The 21,395-nt window shown below is 39.5% G+C and overlaps 1 protein-coding gene across 1 annotated transcript in view; it reads left to right on the top strand.

Annotated features, from left to right (window-relative positions):
* The window catches only part of tusc3 (tumor suppressor candidate 3), a 381,130-nt gene that overhangs the window by 66,704 nt on the left and 293,031 nt on the right, over positions 1-21,395 (top strand). The window contains exon 2 of the mRNA XM_072251817.1: positions 13,326-13,495. Coding sequence (XP_072107918.1) covers positions 13,326-13,495 — 170 coding nt within the window. The remainder of the gene's footprint in view (positions 1-13,325; positions 13,496-21,395) is intronic.

The raw sequence follows: 21,395 nt of genomic DNA, 5'->3' as shown, positions 1-21,395 counted from the left end.
GAGGAAACGACTTATAGTAGCAGAGATATGGTTTTTGAGGAGGATGCAAAGAATATCATGGACAAAATGAATATCTAATGAGGATGTCATGAACAGAGAAAACTCAAAAAGAGAAATAATGTATGAGATCATGAAAAGGCAACATAACTTCATTGGACATGTGATTAGGAAAGAGGAGTTAGAATGCACGGTAATTATGGGAAAGATTGAAGGGAAGAAAGCAAGAGGAAGACAAAGACAAATGATGATGGAGACAGCAGCCAGAGAACTGGAAATGAATACCAATAAATTGATCCACTTGACCTGAAACAGGAGTGTGTGGGCCATGGAAGTCAAAGCTCAAATTGGACATGGCATCTGATGATGATGATGATGATGATGATGATGAAAGTAAAATGAAGGGACATTTGACAGTGGTATACAAAATTATGAGGAGTATAGAGAGGGTAAGTGTAAACAGGCTTTTTCCACTGAGGTTGGATGAGACTAGAAATGGAGGTTATGTGCAAGGAGTGAAAGGTGAAATATTTAAGGGGAACATGCGAGGGAACTTATTCACTCAGAAGACGATGGGAGTATGGAACAAGCTTTCAATGGAAGTGGTGAATGAGAGTTCAATTTCAACATTTATGAGGTTTGAGAGAGTCCTGGAGGGCTATGGTCCAGATGCTGTTCAATGGGACCAGGTAGGATAATAATTCAGACTAGATGTAGAAGGGCCTATTTTTGTGCTCTAGTTCTGTATGACTCTATGGTTGGCACGCTATCAATTACTCAGACTATCAATTCCTCCACCAAAGCTACAATATGTACCATCTGCAAATACACTGCACATACTTGCCCAGGCTATTTGGACAACACTTGCCAAATCTTCAACTTCTAACCACCAGGAACTATAGGCAGGTAATCACACCGGGGCCTTGGGAGACAGATAAGTGGGTAACAGTCAGGAGAGGGAAGGACAAGAGTCAGATGCTAGCGAGTACCCCTGTGGCTGTCCTCCTTAACAATAAGTACTCTTGTTTGAGTACTGTTGGGGGGGGGGAAACGGCCTACCGGGGGGAAGCGATAGTGGCCATGCCTCTGGCAAAGAGTTTGGCCCTATGGCTCAGAAGGGTAGGGCAAGGAAGAGGATGGCAACAGTGATAGGGGACTCTATAGTCGGGGGTCGGACAGGCGATTCTGTGGACGCAGGAAAGAAACATGGATGGTAGTTTGCCTCCAAGGTGCCAGGATTCGGGATGTTTCTGGTCACGTCCATGATATCCTGAAGTGGAAAGGAGATCAGCTGGAGGCCATGGTACATATTGGTACCAATGACATAGGTAGGAAAAGGGAGGAGATCCTGAAAATAGACTACAGGGAGTTAGGAAGGAAGTTGAGAAGCAGGACCTCAAAGCTAGTAATCTTGGGATCATTGCCTGTGCCACTTGACAGTGAGTATAGGAATAGAATGAGGTGGGGGATTAATGTGTGGCTGAGGGATTGGAGCAGGGGACAGGGGTTCAGATTTCTGGATCATTGGGACTTCTTTTGGGGCAGGTGTGACCTGTACAAAAAGGACGGGTTGTACTTGAACCTGAGGGGGACCAACATGCCGGTGGGGAGGTTTGCTAAGGCTATTGGAGAGAGTTTAAACTTGAATTACTGGGGTTTGGGAACTGAACTGAAGAGACAGAGGAAGAGACGGTTGGCTCACAAATAGAGAAGGCTTGGAAACAGTGCAAGAGAGAGGATAGGCAGGTAATAGAGAAGGGACGTGCTCAGACCGATGGTTTGAGATGTGTCTATTTTAATGCAAGGAGTACTATGAACAAAGCGGATGAGCTTAAAGTGTGGATCAGTACCTGGAGCTATGATGTTGTGACCATTACAGAGACTTGGATGGCTTAGGGGCAGAAATGGTTACTTCGACTACCAGGTTTTTGATGTTTCAGAAAGGACAGGGAGGGAAGCGAAAGAGATGGGGGCATGGCACTGTTGATCAGAGATAGTGTCACGACTGCAGAAAAGGAGGAAGTCATGGAGGGATTGTCTATGGAATCTCTGCAGGTAGAAGTTAGGAACAGGAAGGGTCAATAACTCTACTGTTTTTTTTGTGGACCTCCCAATAGTAACAAGGGTATCAAGGAGCAGATAGGGAGACAGATTCTGGAAAGGTGCAATAATAACTGGGTTGTTGTGGTGGGAGATTTTAATTTCCCAAATATTGATTGGCATCTCCTTAGAGCAAAGGGTTTAGATGGGGTGGAATTTGTTAGGTATGTTCAGGAAGGTTTCTTGACACAATATGTAGATAAGCCTACAAGAGGAGAGGCTGTACTTGATCTGGTATTGGGAAATGAACCAGGTCAGGTGTCAGGTCTTTCAGTGGGAGAGCATGTTGGAGATAGCGATCACAATTCTATCTCCTTACCATAGCACTGGAGAGGGATAGGAACAGACAAGTTAGAAAAGTGTTTAATTGGAGTAAGGGAAAATATGAGGCTACCAACAGAAACTTGGAAGCATAAATTGGGAACAGATGTTCTCAGGGAAATGTACGGAAGAAATGTGGCAAAGTTCAGGGGATATTTGCGTTGAGTTCTGCATGGGTACGTACCAATGAAACACAGAAAGGACGGTAGGGTACAGGAACCATGGTGTATAAAAGCTGTTGTAAATCTACTCAAGAAGAAAATAAAAACTTATGAAATGTTCAAAAAACTAGGTAATGATAGAGATCTGGAAGATTATAAGGCTAGCAGGAAGGAGCTTAAGAATGAAATTAGGAGAGCCAGAAGGGGCCATGACTAGACCTTGGTGGACAGGATTCAGGAAAACCCCAAGGCATTCTACAAGTATGTGAAGAGCAAGAGGATAAGACATGGGAGAATAGGACAAATCAAGTGTGACATTGGAAAAGTGTGTATGGAACCAGAGGAGATAACAGAGGTACTTAATGAGTACTTTACTTAGATATTCACTACGAAAAAGGATCTTGGCAATTGTAGGGATGGCTCACAGCGGACTAAAAAGCTTGAGCATATAGATATTAAGAAAGAGTATGTGTTGGAGCTTCTGGAAAGCATCAAGTCGGATAAGTCACCGGGACCGGATGAGATGTACCCCCGGCTACTATGGGAGGCGAGGGAGGAAATTGCTGAGCCTCTGGCGATGAGGTTGGGAGAGGTTCCAGAGGATTGGAGGGTTGCAGATGTTGTTCCCTTATTCAAGAAAGGGAGTAGAGATAGCCCCGGAAATTATAGACCAGTGAGTCTTACTTCAGTAGTTGATAAGTTGATAGGAAAGATCCTGAGAGGTAGGATCTATGAACATTTGGAGTGGCATAATATGATTAGGAATAGTCAGCATGGCTTTGTGAAAGGCAGGTTGTGCCTTACGAGCCTGATTGAATTTTTTGAGGATGTGACTAAACACATTGATGGAGGTAGAGCAGTAGATGTAGTGTATATGGATTTCAGCAAGGCATTTGATAAGATACCCCATGCAAGGCTTATTGAGAACGTAAGGAGGCATGGGATCCAAGGGGACATTGCTTTGTGCATCCAGAATTGGCTTGCGCACAGAAGGCAAAGAGTGGCTGTGGACGGGTCATGTTCTGCATGGATGTCGGTGACCAGTGGTGTGCCTCAGAGATTTGTTCTGGGACCCCTACTCTTCATGATTTTTATAAATGACCTGGATGAGGAAGTGGAGGGATGGGTTAATAAATTTGCTGTTGACACAAAGGTTGGGGGTGTTGTGAGTAGTGTGGAGGGCTATCAGAGGTTACAGTGGGACATTGAGAGGATGCAAAACTGGACTGAGAAGTGGAAAATGGAGTTCAACCCAGATAAGTGTGAGGTGGTTCATTTTGGTAAGTCAAATATGATGGTAGAATATAGTATTAATGGTGAGACTCTTGGCAGTGTGGAGGATCAGAGGGATCTTGGGGTTCAGAGTCCATCAGACACTCAAAGCTGCTGCACAGGTTGACTGTGTGGTTAAGAAGGCATACGGTGCATTGGCCTTCATTAATCGTGGGATTGAGGTTAGGAGCCAAGAGGTAACGTTGTAGCTATATAGGACCCTGGTCAAACCCCATTTGGATTACTGTGCTCAGTTCTGGTCACCTCACTACAGGATGGATGTGGAAACCATAGAAATGGTGCAGAAGAGATTTACAAGGATGCTGCCTATATTGGGGAGCATGCCTAATGAGTATAGTTTGAGTGAACTTGGCCTTTTCTCCTTGGAGTGACGGAGGATGTGAGGTGACTTGATAGAGGTGTATAAGATGATGAGATACCTTGATCGTGTGGATAGTCAGAGGCGTTTTCCCAGGGCTGAAATGGCTAGCACAAGTGGGCACAGTTTTAAGATGCTTGGAAGTAGGTACAGAGGAGATGTCAGGGGTAAGTATTTTACGCAGAGAGTGGTGAGTGCGTGGAATGGGCTGCCGGCGACGGTGGTGGAGGCGGATACGGTAGGGTCTTTTAAGAGACTTCTGGATTGGTACATGAAGCTTAGAAAAATAGAGGGCTATGGGGTACCGTAGGAATTTTCTAAGTTAAGGACATTATTGGCAGAACTTTGTGGGCCGAAGGGCCTGTATTGTGCTGTAGGTTTTCTATGTTTCTATGAAGGACAAGGAAAGCAGGCACAGAGAGACACAACAGCCCGCAGGTTTCCATTGACGATTCCAAGTTGAAATTTTATCACTGGTCCTTCACCATCACTGGGTCTAAATCATGGAGCTCCCTGTCCAAGAGCAATGTGTACCTAAAACTGATGGACTGCAGTAGCATGGCAACACTTCTCGAGGACAGCAGGTGCTGGCTTTGCTGCTGTTTAAATGTATTCTCATCCCAAAGAATATATGGAATTTCTTATCACTGCTGTTTATTTTATAGATGGACATTTTTGTTTAAATAATGTCACTGCATTTTAACTCTTTTCAAACTGTTTTCTATAGATTGTTATAATTCTTATATCTATATCTGTTGAGTATTATATTAAACAGGTTCTTCTAATCCTCTTTCTACAATTTTATTGTCTATCATTTGCATGTTAAGGATACCATTAAATGAAATGTCTGCACTTATCTAAATATTCCACTGCATATAATGCTCAGTCAGATCAATAAAAAAGAAAACAGATTATTTAATGAAGGAAAATATTTGAGAATTTATTAAATTCAAACGTATGGTCTGGCAGAAGAAAATCATTGATCACTGACAGGAGGGAAGAAGGAATCAAGTGCATTATTTAGCTACTCATTCTAGTTCCACCACTTTGTGAGCTTTTGAGATCTAACTCTACTGGCCCAAGTCCACAATATTTGTTAAAAAAACATTGATTCCAAATTGAAAACAAATAACATTTGGATTTGCAGCAGTTTCCACTTTTGAGACACAGTTTTAAACATTGACCACAGCTTTGTTTATGGAACATTATAAATTTACTTTGCTCTTGAAAGGCCCTGCTCTGATTTTTGTTGTTCTGATCTTTTATTCTTGCACTAAAGGGAATCATTTTTCTCGATCCAGCCTAATAAGTTTCCTCCAATGATTCTAGATTTCTTAACACAAAAAGTGATGATTTCAGTGCTTAATTTTTCATTCTTCATTCTTCAAAGGGATGTTACCAGCTTGATCAATCATATAGTCTTTTAATCATTAATTTTCAGAATTAGATTTATTATCACTAACATACAATGTGAAATTTGTTGTTTTGTCGCAGCAGTACAGTGCAATGCATAAAATATCTTAGAAGTTGCAATAAAAATATATTAGTACATAATCAGAGCAAAAGTAGTGTTGTAGTATTCATGAATTCATGGACCATTCAGAAAACCGATGGCAGAGAGGAAGAAGCTGTTCTTAAGAAAGTGGGTGTGTGTTTTCATGCTCCAATACCTCTTTCCTGATAATAATAAGAAGAGGGCACGTCCTGGGTTGTGGGGATCCTAAATAATGGATACCACCTTTTTGAGGCATTGTCTTTTTAAAAGGTCCTCAATGCTGGGGAGGCCAGTCTCCATGATGAAGCTGACTGAGTTTACAACCTTCTGCAGCTTTTTACAATCCTGTACATTAGCCCTTCCATACCAGATGATGATATAACCAGTCAGCAGACTCTCCATGAATGCTTTATTTATATTTGCAAAGTTATCACTTAGCCAGAATAATTCTTGGCCTTTATTAGCTAATTATTGAAGTATGGGCTATCTAGTGGATCATGAGCTTCTATTTACAATTTTCAGACTATACAGTATAATTTACCATTATCAATGGAAATCCTAGAGTATTATTTTTAAATTGTTGTGATGTGGGTAATGTGTAGGCTGTTTTGATTCGGCTTCCCAAGTCGTTTTGAATAGGTAATTTTGGGTTGTATTTTGCAGAGAATTTTGAATTTGATTTCAATTTTGAAGTTGATTTTTGAGTTTAAATAATGGATTTATTGAACTTGTAGATTGCAGCAGAAAAGTAACCAACAGAGTTTCTGATTTATTATGAGACAGGCAGCAGTGAGTGTACAAAAAGGAAAAATTTGTGATGGATTTTGGCAGTTGTGTTTCCCAGAGGTCTGTACCCCAGCATCGGCTTGTTCTTATTTATATTATGATTTTCTTGAAAGAATCAAGAGAGCAGAACGATGACAGATGGAGATCAAATGGATGAGTAAAAGGTAATGAACTCTGGAGCTCTGGAAGACAAGTGAAAGATTTTATTTAGCGTCAAAGAATAGCTGAGTAGGAGTAAGAATATATATTTGTGCAGATTACTAAAGGCTTAAGCAAAATAAAATAAAACTGCTGATACTGGATAGCTGAAACGAAAATAGAAAGTGCTGCCACAAATTTAAGTATTCTTATTTAGCATTGAGTATCTGAATGAATAAGATCTCTTGGAACTCTACTATTAGTATTATAGATCTAACTGAAACCTTAATGGTTAAATAGATTAAGTTTGTGGTTCTAAGAAATACTTGTATATTGTGCTCTAAAATTTTTTTCTGCTTCCCACTTGTCACCCAATTAGTTATTTTCACATTTCTCGGCCACTTCTATTAACAGCTCATCATTTCAGTTATTTCTACTTTACCACTTGTTTATCTCATCCTTGGAGCTCAGTTTATTATTTGCCATAGTCCCATGAAGGTTGCTAAAAAGGAAGCAAAAGAATAGCTCTGGTTGTACTTTGTTACAAGAGTAATATCAGCAATAACAATATATTAACAACTTAAATATCAATAATAGCAGCAAAGGGACAATTTAATGATACTAAAATTTGTTTTCCTCATTGTTACCAAATATTAATTACAATTTGATGTTTACCAACATTCGCTCTGAGGAATATGTCACATGATTTATTATAAAGTGCTAAAAGACTTTGAAATTATGATGGAAATTAAATAGAAAACATTCTATATATTTTGATATTAATTATTTTAATGACTTTTTTTTCAGATTTAATCTTTTCACAACATGTAGATCTACATTACAACACACACACACACACACACACACACACACAATTCAGGAAGAACATAGTAGATAAGGCAGCATCTATGGAGACAAATAGACAGTCAACATGTCAACATTTTGGACTGCGATCCTTCATCAGAACTGGAAAAGAAAGGTGAAGAAACCAAAGTAAGAAGTTGGGCAAAGGGATAGGCCTACAAGTTGTCAAGTGATAGATGAAATCAGGTGAGAGAAAGATGGGTGGGTTGGGGGGGGGAATGAAATAAACAGTTGGAAGGTAATAGGATAAGAGGTAAAGGTCTGAAGAAGAAGGAAGAAGGAATCTGATGGAAGAGGACATTGGACCACGGGAGAAAGGGAAGCAAGGAGGGTACCAGAGGGAAGTGATGGGCAAGTAGGGAGAAGCAAAGGAGTAAGAGGGTAGCTAGAATAGGGAATGGAAGAAAGAGAGAAGGAAGCGGGTAGAGAAACTACTGGATGTTAGAGAAATCCATAATCATGTAATCAGGTTGGAGGCTATTCAGATAGAATATGAGCTGTTGCTCCTCCAACGTACGTAACTGAGGACCCAAACAGATTTACGTAACTGTAACTCACACAATTTATAGTTTTCCAGGAAGAAAGCTGGCCCTTGGGTCTCTTAAATATTTCCTCTTTTGTCCCAGAATCTATGCTCCTTAGATTTAGACTCCCTATCTTGGGAAAAAGAATCATTTTCCCAGGCAGATGGCACATATGTTTAAAATAAGAGGGGAGAAAATTAAGGGTCTGATGGATATTTTTTTATAACACAGAGGGTGCTGAACATCTAAAATGATCTGCCAGAGGTACTTGGACAGGCACTTAGGCTGGGAAGGGGTAGAGGGATGGGCTGTGAGGACCTGTTTCTATGCTGTACATTTCCATGATTCTCTATCAGCATCCATGTTGTAACGCTTTAGAAATTAAGGATGTTTCTCTTGTGAGAGATCAGAACTAGGAGAAGAGTTTCAGAATAATGGATGATCCACTTATGATGGAGGTGAGGTGCAAGTTTGTGTCTGTATTTGGAGTATTTGGAATGGTCTGTCCCAAGGATGTCTGGAAGCTGAATCATTCACTATATTCAAGGCTTAGATGAACAGGTTTTTAGTCTTCATTAAGGTACCAAAGATTATGGGGAACATATAGAAGATTGGTCTAACGCGAAGATCAGGGTATTTTGCACTTTATGGCAGAGCAGGCTCAAGAGAGCATTTGGCTGACTTCTGCTCAGTTCTTGTCCTGACCTGACCTGGCTCAGGTGTCACTCCAGACCAACATCCATGACTCTTAACTTCTGAATAGGCTATCAAGTCATTCTTTCGAGGCAATTTGGGGTGGAGAATCAGTGGCGTCGCAAGTAAATGCACAAAGAAGATATATAAACATCTAGTCAATGTGAATAATTCTGAGTGAAGTGTGCATTATCTAAAAACCAGCAACTATGACTTAGAAAACAGTTAATGAAAAATAGTATACCAAAAGTAAAATTAAGACGATGAAGAACAATTTGACTAAAATTGAGACTGATATGAAGAAAAAAGATTTTAAAAAATGATGTTTTTATTTAATTAATGATAATTTACATTTGAAAACTGATACTCCAGTTTTACAAAAAAAAATTATTTTCAGAGAGGTAGTTCAGCAGAAAGTTGGACTTGTGGTCTCTTAATTTGACATTTTAATGACTGAAATGTGACTTCATGAATACTATTTATGGTCATTATACAATTTTGATCAAATTCTTTCTGTAGAGAGAGTGCTTACATGGCTGAATCTTCTCTGGCAGGAGAAGTCGGGGGAGCCATTACTGGAGTTGATTTCTCTTACTTCTGGTATTGGCACTCCCTCACTCTCCTTCACCATTCCCCATCCCCTTTTCCTTCTCTCACCTTATCTCCATGCCTGCCCATTGCCTCTCTCTAGTGCTCCTCTTCTCTTTTCTTTCTTCCATGGCTTTCTGTTCTCTCCTATCAGACTCCCCCTTTTCTAGCCCTGTATTTCTTTCATCAATCAACTTCCCAGCTCCTTACTTCACCCTTCCCCTCCCAGTATCACTATTGCCTTGTGTTTCTCCCTCCCCTCCCTCCACCTTTTAACTCTACTCATCTTTTTTTCTCCAGTCCTGCTGAAGGGTCTTGGCCTGAAAAATGAACTGTAGTCTTTTCCATAGACGCTGCCTGGCCTGCTGAGTTTCTCCAGCATTTTGTGTGTGTTACTTGGATTTCCAACATCCGCAGATTTTCTCTTGTTTGTGACAGCCAGTTCAAAATTGTAATTATTATTATAACTAGTTCAGGCTTTACTTTTGTTATTTTTTTTGACAGAAATTAATTTCCCTAAGGATATTAAAATGTCAGTGTGATTTTTGTTCAACTCTCCCCATAGTTTTACTCTTCTGATCTTTTCCATCATTGCACCATGGCCTCTTGTTCTTATCCATCTAATCTATCCCTATTCTAAGGTTGTCTTTTTTCTTTTCAGTTATCGTTTTTCTCTCAAATATTCATATCCAATTGTCCTCTGGCTAACTGGTGTAGCTTAAATATTCCATATCAAGCAAGCTTTGCCAAGTTAGTTACAGAATTTTAAAAATACATTGTGTACTTTACAACTACAGCTTTACCTCATAAATACAACACATTCCACAGATGCTGAAAATCTTGAGCAACTTGTACAAAATGCTACTGGAACTCAACAAATCAAGCAGCATCTGTGGAGGAAATAAACAGTCAATGTTTCAGGCTCAGACCCTTCATCAGGATTGGAAAGGAAAGGGGAAGAGGCCAGAGTAAGATGAAGGGGAAAGGGGAAGTTGTACAAGCTGGTAGGTGAAAAGTAAGACCAGGTGAGGAAGGAGATAAGTGATGGGAGAAGGGGAATGAAGTAAGGAAAAAGAAGGAAATTGATGAAAGGATAGTGGACCATGGAAGAAAGGGAAGGAAGAAGGCCATTAAAGGTAGGTGTAATGGATAGGGTGAGGATAAGAGGAGGGGTGAGAGGGAGATATAGAAAGGAGAATGGAAAAAAGAGAAACAAAAGGGAAAAGAAATTACTGGAGGTTAAAGAAATCAATGTTCATTGCATCAAGTTGGAGGTTAGCCGGGCAGAATATAAGGTGTTGCTCCTCTAACTTTACTGTGGATCCATGTGGATTTAGATAACAGTATTTCACACAATTTGTAATTTTCCAAGAGAAAATATAGGTAATTGAAATTGCTAAGTCCAGTACTAAGTCCTCAGGGCTGAAATGTTGTGTTCAAATGAGGTGTTTCTCAATTTTATATTGGACACATCATTGGAACCATTTGGAATGTCTAGGACAGAAAGGTCAGAATGAGAGTGGAATGGACAATTAAAGTGACAAGTCCCAGAAGCTCATGGTTACCCTGTCTGACTACATTACCCAATCTGTATTTGATTTTTCCACTGAAGAGGAGCTCACATCTGGAGAGCGAAATACAGTATATTAAGCTGCAAGAAGTGCTGGAGAATTGTTGCTTCTATTGGAGGAATTGTTTAGTTTCCTGGATATTAGAAAAGGGAGAGGTAAAAGGATAGGTGTTATATTTCTGTAGCTGCATAGAGAAGTGCTGAGAAGAGAAATAGTTGACATTTACTGCATACTTGTGTGAATATCAGTGCTTACATTAATGCTTATTATATAGATAAACCAAGCATTGATTAGTTGATCACTTTGAAGAGAACCTTTCTGATGTACGAGTGTGATCCTAGGCTTCTAGTTCTGAGTTATTTTAATTCCCTGACAATCAAACTCTGATTCCTCTGTCTTTGGTCTCTAATGCACAATTTAAGTTTAAGGAACAGCATCTTTTCTTTCATTTGACCACAGTGCACCCTTGAGACCCTATCACCTCCCCTTGGTGCCCCTCCTCCTTCCTTTTCTCACATGATCCCATTTCTTCTCCTAGCAGATTATTTCTTGTCTAGCTCTTTGCCTTTTCTTCTTTTCATCTCCCAGCATTTTACTTCAACCCTTCCCCCACCCACTTGGCTTCACCTATCACTTTCTAACTGGTCTTTCTTCCTCTTTCCCCACATTCTTATTCTGGCACCTTCCCCCTTTCTTTCCAGTCCTGATGAAGGGTCTCAGAAACGCCAACTGTTTATTCATTTGCATGGATGCTGTTTGACCTGCAGAGTTCCTTCAGCATTTTGTGTGTGCTGCTTTGGCTTTCCAGCATCTGTAATATCTCTTGTATATATGACTTGATATTGAATTCAGCAATTTCAGGTAACCAGTCTTTCTTTTATTACTGAATATTTTGGGTTCAGTTTTTTCCTTTGTTATTGTATGGCCTCAAACTGCTGGTATCTTAAAGTAATTGTTACTTTGATGACTTTGGTCTGCATCATATTACGTACATTCCATCTGTTCTTTCTAACATCAACTCCTGCAACCTAAAAAACATTTTATATTTGTTTCCATTTTGAAGGGTGCTGGAGTGGAGCATTCATCTGAAATGTTGCCTCTTTCTGTCCCAAATTTGCTGTCTGCCCTGCTTTGTACTTATGAAATTTCTTAATTTTGTTCCCATATTTAGCTGTTGGATTGCCAGCATAATTGGAGGAGAATTGCAAGACTTTTTTACTCCTGCTGGGATCCATCTGGAGTTCAAAATCAGGGCATTATAAGGAAATTTTGGTGATGTGCACAGGAGTCTTGAATTTCTTTACATCTATAGTGCTGCCAAATTCTTGCCATTTCTCAACAAATCCCAGCTACCAAATTGCTAGGCAATCTGAGTTTAGTATTCCTCAGTCTTCCTCAGGTTAATAACTGTACATTCGTTGTATTAGTTTATGGTCATCCATTTGTTTGCAATTTAAAGATGCTTTCAAATATGCCTTTTAACTGATGACATAATCAACATAATAATTTTGACAATTTTTTTCAAATAATCACAAACAGAGTAAATGGTCTAAATTATTGGAAGTACAATGCAGCTGATCATTCTTGGATGACAACCCAAGCTGACTTCTGAAGCAAACTTGTGCAAAATATTACAACATCTTGATTTATGTTGATCTTGATAATTCACACTTGGAGTTCTTCAATCTTTTCATTCGTTTGGCTGACTTTAGGTGAAATAAACTATAAATAATAGGTTAACTAAGAAGAAAATAAGGCTTTATTTTAAAGAAAGCACAACTGGGAAAGCAGAAAGTTCACATGGAGAGGCATACGACTCAGGCATTCCGACCTATTTAGAGACAAATGAAATTCAGTTGTTTTATTTAAGTGTAGTGAGGTGGGAATGATCCAAGGATCTAGGTAAATATTCTATTTACCTTGCAGACCTATTAGTCAGCACTACGGGAGTCAGAGTTAAGTGTTCCTAGGAGTGCCCAAGGACCGGCACTCCTCAGAATAAAGCTATCCAAAGAAGCATGACATAAAGAATGATGCCATCCATTGCATTCTTCTTGTGGAAATTCCGTCAAGATCATTTCATAATTCTGCTGAGCACTCCCTCTCATGATAGGAAGTGCTTAGCAGAATTATATAATACTCTGCAAAATAATTGTTATTGTACTTCACAGAAGAAAAGAAATATGGACCCTCATTTGGATAACTGAAATGAGTTGGCTGTTTGCAATTGAAGTGCATCTTGCATTTACCAATCTCTTTCATTACTTAAGACAATGATAGATATTCCTCCTTGGTTTTGTGTTATAAAATGGTTAAATTTCAGAGAGAGAACTTAATACTTTCATTGTTTTGACTTTAATAATTTCCACAGCTAGGCAATTATTTGATGCAGGTGTCTTTATTGCAGTTTTCTCATTATTCCTTACTTAATGTCAGAACCTCCAGGCAGAAAAAGTGGAACAGCTAATGGAATGGAGCTCCAGACGTTCAATTATTCGAATGAATGGTGACAAATTTCGAAGGTTTGTTAAGGCCCCTCCTCGTAATTATTCTGTGATTGTGATGTTCACTGCTCTTCAGCCCCAAAGACAATGTTCTGTCTGCAGGTAAGAAAAAGAAACTTTGTTGTATCACCTAAATAAAAATAGCCAGAGTATAAAGTATTGGTGAAATAGAAACTTATAAGTATCAATTAATATTCTGCTTCTACCTTCATTTTATAATCAGAATAACACGAGAAGGATATATAATACTGAAAATATGGCATTTAAAATGCATTATTTGGGTCTGCCATATGTAACTGTTAACCAACAAAATAAAATGACATGTTTTGTTCTAGTGTACATTTTGATGGAATTACAATTGCCTTCAGATGTGGTGTAAACTTTTTGATTTCAACTATCTCAGTATATTTCTCATCAAAACTCAAGTTTTCTTATTGCATAAACATCTGGAAAGATGGTGCTGGTGACAGATGGTGACATTTTGCAGCAGCTCACAAAACTACTAAATATTCTACTCGATATACATCTGAACTACGATCACTGCAATCTGCAGCATCTTGAAGCAATGTTCTTTTGAACCATCTAATCGAACTGATAATTTTACAATCTCCTGAAAGATTTGGTGAACTTGACTCTTGGGAATGCAGGTACAGCACCTTAAAGATGAAGGTTGGCTGTCGCAGGGGTGGAATTTGAGGCAGATTAAAGTATTGAGACCCAAGAGTGGACAATGTACTGGTGTTCAGCCTCATTACACTGCCAATAAATGTGCTGAGGCAAAGTAAAGTGCTGAGGCTCGAGAGTGGGAAACGTCAAGTGTTCACTGCCATCTGCCTGTGTTTGACCTGTCTCCCTCCCTTCTCACTGCTAGCATTCGATGGGTGGAGCAGCTGTCTTGGGTCCCATACTACCCAACTTGGGGTCTTTCATTGCCCTGAAGTCACTGGATTTCTGCAGGGCAATTTATCCTCTTTTATTCAGCCCGGATAGGCTGAAAAGATAGGGTGTCGGTCAGGACCAGAGAGAATTTCACTCAATCTCCGCAATGGCCATCTCCATGGCGCTGAGGCTGTGAAGACTGCCGTGGCTGCTGTGCTCTGTGCCTGCTAACATGGTGAGCTGATAAGCGAGGCTTTGGACCTACTCTCGGCTGCTTCGGAGTTTGGATCTGAGGACTCTATTTTGGTTCAAAATGCTGTTGTTCATTTCAATTGTTTGCATGACTTTTATCTTAACTATTTTCTTTCTCTTGTGCATTAAGTATTGGTATTTTATTTTTATTTTTTATCTTTTGCTTCTTTAATTGGGTTCTTTCGGGTTTCTTGCTTTGTGGCTACCTGTGAGCAAACAAATCTCAAGGTTGTATTTGGTATATAATATTGATAAAATTTAACTTTGAACTTTGAACATTTTCAGCCGTGAAGTAAAATTAAAACAACAAAACTCATTCACTACTCATATCAATACTACCTTGATTTTCAGTACCAAATTTCAGTTCATTTGCTGCTAATGGACTAGTTGTACAAGTGCATCAATTTGTTCAGAAAGGATTTCAATTCACTCAAAAAATATGACAAACTATGGTCTCCAACTTGCCATGATCTCTTTTATTAATTTTTTTTTATCAGTCGATTTCCCTTATTGATCTCTTCTTTTAAATTACTTTCATAATGTTCATCATTCACTGTCAATCATATTTATCCAGAGTAACAATCTGGCTTATGAATCCATCACACCCTATCTGTTTATGTTTTTGTGAGTCTATTATATAGAAATAGAAACTCTGCCAATGTTCTTAGATTAGTTTTCTTTATACATCAGGATGTTTGAGAACTGGCAGCATTTCTCAGTTAGAATTTCTATAAAACTAACTATTAATATTTAGTAAAATTATTGGTTAAACTCCATTAAAACTAATAGTAATATAATTGGATATCTTTCATATCTGTTTACTGCCCAACCATTTAAGTGCTTTTAAGCGTTAATAATGGAAATAATTACTTTAATTGAATATGATGAATTTGAAATATTGAACAAAGCATTTGAAAAAGTGAATTGACATGTTAATGATTCAGATTTGTACCCTTCATCAGATCTGGTCATTGTCGTGAGAAATGTAGTGCCTGTTTTCTTTACAGATTAAAAACTATTTGCTACTTGACTAGCTCAGTTTTTTTTCCCCAATACTTCCTGTTTTAATTTAATCAGATTTATTATCACTGACATATAGAAAATAGAACATCGTACAGGACAGTATAGACCCTTCAGCCCATCAATGTTGTGCTGACCTTTGAAACTACTCCAAGTTCAGTCTAATGCTTCCCACCTATATAGCCTTCCATTGTACTTTCATCCATGTGCCTATTTGGCAACATCCTGGTAAATCTCTGCACCTTCTTTCAAGCTTCCACATTCTTCCTATAACGAGGCAACCAGAACTGAACAGAAAACTCCAAGTGAGGTCTAACCAGAGCTTTACAGAACTGCAGTATTACCTCATAACACTTGAACCCATTCTGCTGATTAATAAAAGCTAACACACCATATTGCCTTCCTAACCACCCTAAAATTTTGTGTGCCAACTTTGAAGGATCTATGTACTTGGACCCCAAGATCTCTCTGTTCCTTCACACTGCTAAGAAAACTATCATTTTATTTGTATTCTGCCATCAGGTTTGACCTTGCAGTCTGTATCACTTCACACTTTTCTAGAGTGAACTCTGTTTGCCACTTCTCAGCCCAGCTCTGCATCCTGTCAATGTCACGTTGTAACATACGACAACCTTATATACTATCCACAAAATAACCAATCTATGACTAGGGTTGATAGAACATCATTGCTGAAGAGCCTATACTGTGCAGTACTATGTTCTGTACCTCCCTTAATTGCAGGACTCTGCAGAGAGTGGTGCAGACAGCCCAGCACATCTGTAGTTGCGAACTTTTCAGGACATTTACAAGGACAGGTGTGTAAAAAGGGCCCATACGGTCACTGAGGACCTGAGTCACCCCAACCACAATATATTCCAGCTGCTACCATTCGGGAAACGGTACCACAGCATAAAAGCCAGGACCAACAGGCTTCGGAACAGCTTCTTCCACCAGGCCATCAGACTGATTAACTTGTGCTGATTTGAGTGTACTCTATGTTACATTGACTGTTCTATTCATTATAAATTATTATAAGCTACTATGATTGCACATTTAGACGGAGACGTAATATAAAATTTTTACTCCTTATGTACGTGAAGGATGTAAGAAATAAAGTCAATTCAATTCAGTTCTATTTTCTGTTTTTCACCTGCACACTGACTCACCCATCCTTCCACTTCTTCATTCAAGTCACTTATAAAAATCACAAAGAGCAGGAGTCCCAGAACAGATTCCTGTGGAACATCACTGATCACAGACCTCCAGTGTCCCACCTACTAGCACCTTCTGCCTTCTGTGGGCAAGCCAAATGTAAATCGATGCAACCAAGTTTCCCTGGATCCCATGCCTCCAGACTTTCTGAATGAGCCTACATTATGGGGAACCTTTTTGAACCCCCTACCTTCATTAGCTCCTTCCTGGCTACCTTATAGGTTCTGCTTAAGATGGTGGTGCGCTCATACACAGCAGCCTCTCTGGGTCCAAACAAAGGTGCATTTGTTTGTCCTTCACATCTTTTTCACAATCGCAAGACACTGCTGGATATTAGGAACACCAAGTATTGCAATTCTACTCCGCTAGCAAGTTGCTGGATGGTGATGGAGCTGGATTGTTGCACAGTGTGTTGCAGGCTGCTTCAGCCATGCAGGAAAGAAGATGTCAGTGGCAGTGCGCAGAGGCGATGTGCAATCCAGTGGATGGTGCAGGACATTTTTGTTGTGATTGCAATATAGAATACTGTGAGTCCTATTCACTGGTTCATTGGTGAGACTGTCATCAGGGTAGCTGTGTGGTCTCGGTTGTGACATTGACCAGGCCCTTGTTCGTGCCTCGGTGTTGCCTGTTGTGGCCGCCAAGGAAGGAGGTGCCAGGGCTTCCTGGGTGTCACTGAATATATTGCTGGGTTGAGGGCTGGCTTTTCTCATCAGTGCTGACCTTCAGTGCTTGCTCAGTGGGAGACAAGGTGGATTGCCTTGGTCTGCAGCTACACTGAACAATGAGGAACTGCTGGGCTGTTCTTGCAGGAAGGTTACTCCAGGATAACATCCATGCAACATCAATCACCATAATGCTATGGGACTTGGGTTATATTATTATTTGTTTAATTTATTTTATAACTGTGTGTTTGTCTACTATTATGATTATATGTGTTGTATGTGCTATGTGTGACTGTTGGTTCTGTATTTTGCACCTTGTAACCAGAGAAATGCTATGTCATTTGGTTGTATTCGTGTGTATTGTTGAACGATAATTGAACTTGAACTTATAACTCTTTTGAGCTCTGTCCAATCCTTGCTTCCTAAGTTTTAAGTGTGCTTCCTTCTTCCTCTTGTCTAGATGTTCTACTTCTCTTGTCAGCAATGGTTCCTTCATCCTTTCCTTGTCTCAATGGGAAAGACCTTTCTAGAACTCCATGCAAGAGTTCTCTAAACAACCTCCACATATCTGTTGTACCTTTCCATGAGTTTATCTGTTTCTTACTTGTGCTCCCAAGTTCCTGCCTAATAGCATCATAATTTACCTTCCTTAATTAAATACTTTCCCATACCATTTGCTCTTATCCCTGTCTTAAGTTATGTTAAAAGTTAGTGAGTCGTGATCGCTGTCTCTGAAATCTGTTTTGTGGCAGCCGTACCATGTAAGCCAAAAGAAATTACTGTAAGTTAAAATATAAATAAATAGTGTTAAGTGAGAAATAATGAGGTAGTATTCATGCGTTCATGCACTTTTCAGAAATTTAATGGTGGAGGAGAAGAAACTATGTGTGCATCTTCAGGCTCTTGTACCTCCTCTCTGATGGTAGTAATGAGAAGAAGGTATGTATCAGATGGTATGGGTCCTTCTTAAGGCACCATTTTTGGAAGATGTCCTCAATGAAACGTATGCTTGTGCCTGTGATGAAGCTGGCTGAGTTCACAGTCCTCTGCAGCCCCTTTTGATCCTATGCTTTGAAGCCTCCATACCAGGCCTTGATGCAACCAAGTAGAAGGATCTGTAAAAAATTGTGGCAGCCTATGGTGACATACCATATCTCCTCAAGCTCCTAATGAAGTTGAGCCACTGGCAAGTGTTTTTTGTGAGTACATGAATGTGATGGGCCTCAAATTGATCCTCCAAGATCGTGATGCCCAGAACCTTGAAGCTGTTCACCCTTTCCACCACTGACCCCTCATGGAGGACTAGGTGTTATCAGGACTTCCTTTTCCTGAAGTCTATAATCAATTCCTTAGTCTTGCAGATGCTGAGTGAAAGGTTGTTTTCGAAACACCAGTCAACCAGCTGATCCATCTCACACTTGTATGCTTCCTCATCAGTATATATGAGGAGGCATACAAATGGCATCATCTGTGAATTTATAAATAGCATTTGCACTGTGCCTAACCACACAGTCATGAGTGTAGAAAATGGAGCAGTGGGCTGAGCATGCATCCTTGAAATGTTACTGTGTTGATTGTCAGCAAGAAGGAGATGTTATTACCGATCTGCACTGTCTGTAGTCTTCTATTGAGGAAGTCAAGGACCTAGTTGCAGAGAGAGGTACAGAGGCCCATGTTTTGAAACGTCATTTAGTACTAAGAGGATGATGGTGTTGAATGCTGTTTTAATCAAAAACAACCATCTGACATTGGTATTACTGTTGTCCAGATGGTCCAGTGCCAAGTTGAGAGCCACTGATATTGCGTCTACTATAGACCTGTTGTGGGGGAAGGCAAATTGCAATGGATTCAGGTACTTGCTCAGGCAGGAGTTAATTCTAGCTATGACAACTTCACAAAGCACTTAATCACAGTAGATATAAGTGCTACCAGGTGATAGTTATTAAGGCAACTCACCCTGTTCTTGGGCACTGGTATGATTGATGCCCTTTTGAAGCAAGTAGAAACCTTTCAAATGTAACAGTGAAGGATTCAAAAGTTCAAAGTAAATTTTATTTTTGAAATGCATATATATCTTCATATACAACCCTGAGATTCATTTTATATATGGGAACATATACAGTAGGTACGTTGATAATAAAATTTATGATGTCCTTTAAAATCTAGACAGATTTATAGTACTTTCCCAGGTACACTGCCAGGGGCTGATGCCTTGTGAAGGCTCACCTTCTTGAAGGACCACCAGGCCATCAGACTGATCAACTTGGACTGATTTGAGTGTACTCTATGTTGCATAGGAAAGGAAAGGTACATCACATCTGGAGTTTCTCCGGTTAGCAGACGATTTCCCTCCACGCCTCTCTGACGTAGTGGGGAACCGTGTACGAGGCAAGTTACAGCAGTGGTTTGTCATTGGCTTCTGCCAGGTGAGTTTCTAAAGAGATCACCAGCTAGTAATCCAGCATGGATGGAAAGCGGGCAGGGGAGCTGGCTGGGTTCGAACTCAGGACCTTTCATCCCAAAGTCCGACACTGATGCCACTACACCACCAGCCGGTGCATAACTGGTGGGATAACTATGCATAACTGTTCTATTTATTACATATTATTATATGATTGCGATGATTACTATGATTGCACATTGCACATTTAGACAGAGACATAACGTAAAGATTTTTACTCTTCGTGTATGTGAAGGATGCAAGAAAGTCAATTCAATTCAATTCATTGGCCTCCAAAACAGAGTTCACAGATGCTGTGGGGATTTGCACAGGTGAAGTATTATTCTCCCTTTAAAAGAATGCGTAAAAGAGGTTCAGGTTACTGGGAGTGAAGCAGCACAACTATTTATGCTGTTAGGTTTTGCTTTATTTTACGTTTGTTATGCGTACAGTTGTGTTTCAAACTTTGAGCCCTCCATTTCAGACTTATCTGCTGCCCAGCCCAACCACAATGTAGGCATTCCTTAAGTTTCCAGGGACTTTGCCTCATTCCCTTGGTGGGCTGCAGTCCAGAGTCTGGCAATTTTAGAGATAGAAAGTTTATTTTAACAATTTGAAACAATGTTGCTTGCTACAATGTCCTTGACTGCAGATTTCATCTGAATGGGAATATTTGATGATTCCCTTGAGAGCTGCACACAAAATTTGGCACTTTATAGATCTTCTGCAACCTTAGGATCCTTGTTGTATTTGTCTTGTGCCTTTAACAGAGATTGTTGTCTCTAGGGATTTCACAAGGAAAATTAATATCATGTCAGAGAAGTTGTTAAGAAAGAAACCGCAAACATTGACTGTAGAAGAGTGGAAAAAAGAGAATGATGTAGCTAGTATGAGGATTTTATTGAGTCACTTTGGAGAACTTGAATGTTTTGGAAAAAAATGCAATAACATCAACTGAGTATTTGAGTCCATTGATACTTATTATTCACACTTGTTTAAGGAAGGAGATAGACATGTTCCAACAATGAAGATAGACATGGGATGAAGTTGGCACCTTTCAGAATCTGAACATTAGGTGAAGAGAGAGTAAAAAAGAATGGATTAACCACCAATAGAAAAATAAGAAAAATGATAAAACATAACTCCTTGTCCCATTTATAATCTGTGTATGTGATAATCCACAATTTTATTGTTCCTTTTCTGGACTAATGAAGTTAATTAGCATTTCAAAGCCATAAGTTATGTAAATAACATAATCCATATGACATGAGTTACCAGCCCAAATGGCTGCACTGAGATTCATTTGTAGCAGCAGGCAAACCTAGGAAATTCATGATAAATCATGGAAAGATTGTTGGCAAACCAGCCATTATTTTTGTTTTGTGTTAGGCCTCTTGGTGATGAATAGGATCTTATGATTTATTTCATTATAAATTGATTTCATTTAACACTAATCATAACACGTGTCATCTTTCAGGAATTTCTATCTATTATCTGTATAAAGCTTTATTTAAAATTTAGCTGCTTTTTGTAT

This window comes from Mobula birostris, chromosome 3 (assembly GCF_030028105.1).
Source record: "Mobula birostris isolate sMobBir1 chromosome 3, sMobBir1.hap1, whole genome shotgun sequence".
Taxonomy (NCBI): Eukaryota; Metazoa; Chordata; class Chondrichthyes; order Myliobatiformes; family Myliobatidae; genus Mobula; species Mobula birostris.
This window is presented reverse-complemented; position numbering and strand designations above follow the sequence as displayed.